General features: G+C 32.6%; 1 protein-coding gene across 1 annotated transcript; it reads right to left on the bottom strand.

The window, feature by feature from the left end:
- Positions 1-1024: 1024 nt before the first annotated feature.
- LOC147072221 (uncharacterized) lies at positions 1025-6098 on the bottom strand. Its single transcript, XM_085946276.1, has 3 exons — positions 5990-6098; positions 4204-4445; positions 1025-2448 (listed from the first exon to the last, which is right to left on the bottom strand). The coding sequence occupies exons 1-3, from the start codon at positions 6054-6056 to the stop codon at positions 1396-1398; spliced, it is 1362 nt and encodes a 453-aa protein (XP_085802402.1). The 5' UTR covers positions 6057-6098; the 3' UTR covers positions 1025-1395.
- Between the last annotated feature and the right edge of the window lie 18 nt (positions 6099-6116).

The raw sequence follows: 6116 nt of genomic DNA, 5'->3' as shown, positions 1-6116 counted from the left end.
GAACACAACATACCTACCTGATTCTTTTGGCAATGTTTTCCACCACATTAATCCATAATTGCGACTCTATTTTTCCAATTACTGATCAGATGTTTTCTTTAGCCTCTTCAATTATTTTTGGATTGTTAGTATAAACCTTTCACTTCATCAAACCTCAAAGAGAAAAATCTAACATAATTGATATCACCAGGCCGAGAGATAACACGACCAAATGAAAATTTGGGAAATCATAGTGATCATATCATAGTCATACGCTGTGACACCACATATTCTCCACCATGTTCTTATTAATGTTTCTGGTGTACAAAATATGTACATTGCTTACAGAAATCACATCATGCTGTTTTTCGGGTAATTGTTTACATTAATAATTAGAATTAATAATCTCACTTTTAAAAAAGACATCAGTCGAGCTCAGTTATTACAATCACGGATATAGCGAGATCTTGGATGTAACCAGGAAACATTCGTTGACATTTTAGTTTTTGATTTTCTCCATACATTTATTCATTTTTATAATGAGCTACTTATCGGATTTACCGAGCTAAAATATCGTCAAAATTTTTCTTAAAACTATTAATGTGTAGATCGTTAAAAAACATTTCCACCCTAAGCAATAAAATCCGACCATACAGGATGCCGCCGGGTTCGGATTACGTTTAAGACACTAGTGTCTAAGTACCTACCTAATTGGTATTTTCGCCGACAAGCTTGAAAAAATATCCACACATACGGTTGAAAAAAAATCCAAGGTTTGTAAGTAAGTAGGTACCTATCAGCGTTCATTACAATAAACAACTTCTTTTGTAGTTTATGGATGCCATGCTTGTTTCGTGAAAAATTCAAATTGTGTATTTTTGTTTGAATTGCGACTTTTAGTGTTATGTGACCGCTTATTTAAAATACCTATTCTCTGATATAATGAGTAACACTTATAACAAGCAAATTTCTGTCAGTCCCATCTTCCTCGTAATAACCAAGTTCGACTATACTTACAAAAATAGGGAAAATAAAAATAGTATTTTATTAATATCTTGTATGATTTTTATTGATTCAAAAAGTATAATTCCTTAAACATAATTTTTATTCGTAATTAAGTAGATAGGTCATTGTTTTGCATAAATATGTGTCACTCTTCAACACGGATTTGATCGTTTTTATTAGCCTTATAAAACCTTCTTTGTCTTAAAAACCTTATCACAATATCTAATGACTAATCCTCCTGCTAAATAATAATTCATTAGGTAATAAACAATAAGTAACGATTTATATTTCTAAATAGTATTAATTTAGTTGGTAACAAATACAAAATAACCATTGAATTTGATCAATAATTTATTTTTTCCTCAGTGATCGAAAATAAAAGCCATCTGACAAATTACAATTTATTTATTATTAGAATTTCCAAAAGTCGTCCTGTTCATTTTGCGAAGTAGGTTCAAGCTGCTTCAATGTCGATAGTTTAAATCCATCTTGTCCCATATTATCAACTTCAGAAATTTTGCTCTTAATTACCTCTTCCACGTTAATCTGATCAAAGGTCTGCTGCAGTTTGTCTTTAATGGGGCCCTCAATAGCGTCAATTATTTGGTAGCGTAGCAAATTTGGAAGGATATTGACCAAGAACTCCATAACATAATCTAAGGTCCCGGCACCGTCACATCGCACTTGAATATTTCCTATTTCCAACTGGAAATCTCTACACTCAGGATGCTTCCGAGTATCCAAAGGTTGACCTAATATTATTCTTGCGCTGATGTAATCCACTGAGAATGATGCACTGCCGGCCCTGGACATGATTCCTCCCATAAAATATACGTCCCACTGTGTTTGTCCGTGCAACTGTTGAGTTCCAATATTAAAATCAGCAATAACAGTGTGATTCTCTACAGAGAGCGATATGTTTCCCACTCTATAAAATGATGACATTCCAGTCAACCATGTGTGAGATAATTTTGCTTTAAAGTTACCTGAGCCGGTAACAAAATCTTTCACCAAGTATGGATCCATCCCCATGCCTTTTACTTTGTTTCGTGCATCAGCAATCACCATGTCTAAAGGAGAAATAGAATTGGGGAATCGCATATCACCCGCTACCTTCTCAAGGTTAGTGTTAATCTCTTGTCGCAATGAAATATAGGCTTCTTTTAAAACAAATGGTTTAATGGAATCAAACAGAAAAGTACCAACAGAATTTAAAATTCCTTGAAATACAGACCCCATAAAACCGAGATTCTCAAAATTCAAATCGATTTTACCAAACGCTATGTCCATTTTGATATCTTGGGCTCGTAGTTGTCCATCTCTTTCTACCGCTAAATTGGCAATTCCTTGTACATACACATCTGTTAAATTTACAACAAATGGTCCTTGGGATCTACTGAGCCAGGTTGACATTGTATAATTACCCAACACTTGAAGATTGTCTATGATCAATGCTGCATTGACCTGTAAAAAACAAAACAAAATGATTAGGGGGTTTTTGTTGAGTTTCTCATCATTGATTGAATTTGGAATTATCGTCATCATAATATCACCTGCGGTGACTTTTCAAATGAGGGATGCTGAGAGAACAGAAGCGAGATAATTATCTAGTTTCTGAAATTAAAAAAAATCGGCACTCTTTCTTACGAAATTCATTAATAATCGCATCATATAACTAACTATCTATAACTATATTTCGATTGCTATTAACGCAGGAGCTGAAAGTCAGCACAAACCGGGTACACAGACTGGTACTGGGTACAGAGACTGATAATGTTTTGGATCACCTGACACCTGTACATGTTCGTCCAGCCCGTTCACGCGAAAACATTGCTGCTGTACGCGAAAGTGTGGTCGAAGAGCCAGAAATATCGATTCCAAATTTTAGAAATTATGATATAAAAATTATGAAAGAGTAACCTATAAAGTCACTAACGTCCGCTATAGGCAAATTATAGCTGACTTTTTATGGCCGGAAATGGAAGATTTCGATTTGGAAAACATGTGGTTCCAACACTGGCTTTATTGCGTGAAAAGTGTGATGGCCGTTAAATTCCAAGACTTAGCGACTTTAATTATTGGCCATCAAGATCATGTGATTTGATACCGTTGGATTTCCTTTTGTGTGGTGTGGTGAAGATGGCAGTGATCGCCAAACGGCGGCATTTTCGGTAGCTCTCGTAGAATATTTTATCATATTTATAAATTTGCCTCTCAAAAAAAAATTATCCAGCTGTATTGTCGAAAATTTTCAAGATGGCCCTTCATCAGAAATGGAATTGATAGAATTTTAATGTGATTTGTCGCTTAAGAGTGCTGCCTCAACTGTAGAATCTGTATGGCCTTTCGTCCCGACAGAAAAGTATTCAATTTTAGTTCGAATTGCACTCAAAATGAAGGCATTGTTTTGTTCTTATGTGAATCAACGTTGTCCACTATGAAGGTGGTTAAAAGTAAATATAGAAACAGACTCACTGATGTACATCTTGATAATAATTGCATTCGGGTGGTAGTGACAAGGTCCTCACCGAGAATTGAAAAAAATGTGGAGGAAAGTGAATGCCATTCTTTTCAATAAATATTTAAATAAAGATATTTTTCAATTATTATTTTGTTTATAAATAAATAATTAAAGTACGCAGTTTATGTTTTATTGGAAGTCGGATGTCCTAATTTATTTTAAGTAATATAATAATGGTATGATAAAGGATGATGATAAAAAATTATAAAGAAGGAATATGATGTATAAGTAGCTCACCACACAATTTCAATTTCTGAAAGTAGCTCACATTCTCATTGAGTTTGGAGACCACTGATCTATGGCAACAATCCACAAACTCTTTACGAGCTTAAGGATAACATCCGTAACGTTCTGGCCGAGATAGAGCCTGATATGTGTGAAAAAGTCATGGAATATTGACATAAGCAGATCGTGATTGAACAATATTAAATTTTTAGATCTTTTCAACAAAATATTTTTTAATAATGCATAAAATTTTGGGAAACCCAACAGATTCCGAAACCACTAAAAAAACTTTGGCTTATCTGTGGAAAAAAATTACAATGTTCCAATTGCTCCTGATACATTATGATTTTACAATGAAAATATAATATTTTTTCGATAAAAGGCTAATTGTCTAATAATGTCCCTTCGTAGAGTATATTTTCGTGTTATTGACTCGTTTAAAAATCCTACACTATTTAAATATTAGTACTAACCTCCATGAGAGATATCTCAGACTTGATGTACAATATCTTAAACTTGCTTAATCCATATACGTTTATGTTTTTAAACATCATAGTGGCAACGGAAAAACTTTGCTTCATATCTGGAACCGCCATTGGATCAGGTATTTTAACTCCAGGAATGCCTACAGGATTTTCTTGCTTGTAATGCTCAAGAATCATCATTATTTGATCACCCATCTTCTGTTCGCCTTCTTCAAGTACCTTCGTATCATCTGAAAAAAAAAATTAAACTACCTATATAAAGAGTATTCCCCTCAGAAATATTTATTTATTTAATTAAATAATAAAGATATACACTATAGTAGAATATCCCTTGAGATTGCGCAGATTGCGATTTCTTATACTCGGCACGAATTACATAGGGTAAATTTAATAATTGTCACCGATATTGTTTCTGGCTGCTCGTATTGCCCTATGCCTATTGTATCGTTTTCTCTCGCTCGACGCCGCTCTAACTATGTCATATCGTCGGTGTTTTTTAAAAAGGGCGAATTAACCAAAATGCTACTTTACAGGATTTTTAACTTTGACATTTATTTGTTTTCTACCTGTAGATGATTATAAATATCTAACAAGTTTATAATAAAGCTTAGAAAGAATACTGTCATTATAATAGGTATTATTATATAATATTTTAAAAGGCCTAATATGTCACATTTGATTTTTATTTCGTAATTTTAATTAATTTAATTTTAGTCGATTATCGTTTTTAAGTACTTTCCTGTGGAGATAAAAATTCGCCGTTTTTACACAACAAAGCTAGTGGGGTACATATTGTATTTTCATTAAAATTTCGATTTCGCCAAAATGGTTGATTCGCCCTTTTTACAAAACACCGACGATATTTTCTGTCAAAACTATCGAACTTCATGCTTCTGTGGTTATAATAATAATTCTTCCATACACAATAACACATTGGATGCCTTAGTTATGAAATATTATGACAATATACCATTTTTTTTTTAAATATGTCATGGAAGCAACAGCAGATTAACATGAAGACACATTAAGCGCGTTTCTTGGGGTCCCTTGACTTTTGTAGCCCACAAGTCCCACAGAAGAAGACAATAATTATATTTCAGCAATATTATAAATTTAGATTTTCACATTTGAATGTAACTACAATTACAATAATTTTGTTGAATGCAGATTAATAACAAATTGTTTTTTCATTTTTAGCAGACAGCAAAAATGCTCAAATGACAAACAATCCCAAATATTTAATTGTTTTTTGGTTATATAGTAAGTAACCTACAGATTTATATCAATCCATTATAACAATATTATGTCGTATAACGATAAATAAGATTTCTTCTTCTTAAGAAAGGATGGCATCCGTTGATATCGTTACAATCACAAACTCTATAAGCTCTTTGATGAGCCTGGAGTGCTAAAAGTAGAATACTTTCTGTATGTAACAACATTCATCAGACTGTTTTTAAAGTAACTATTGACATTAAGTGTAGTTAACAGATTATAAGTATAATATTGAATCACTACTAATACTCACAATCCTAAATACTTTATAATTTTTCATGTAACTACAGCTAGTTACTTTAATAAAACACCAAATCACTTATTAACACTACTGAAAATGTCATTAACTTTACTAAACCTTTTCAGTTAATAAGACGTTGACAGCGCAACAGTTTTAAATTGTATAGATTCGAAGAAATGTGAATGTGATTGACTTAATGTCAAGGCATTGTTAATTAATATCTTTGTAAATTAATCAGTAAAATGAACAAAAACTCACCATTATTCGCTTTTGCTATGGTACAACAAACTAAAATAAATAAGTACGCCTTAATAAACAGTCCCATGTTTTTTTCACAACTCAATTGAATGCAGGTCAGACAGACATTAATTTATGAAGCACAAAT

Source organism: Rhyacophila brunnea, unplaced genomic scaffold (genome assembly GCF_057557595.1).
Source record: "Rhyacophila brunnea isolate RB1 unplaced genomic scaffold, BYU_Rbru_1.0 scaffold_2, whole genome shotgun sequence".
Classification (NCBI taxonomy): Eukaryota; Metazoa; Arthropoda; class Insecta; order Trichoptera; family Rhyacophilidae; genus Rhyacophila; species Rhyacophila brunnea.
This window is presented reverse-complemented; position numbering and strand designations above follow the sequence as displayed.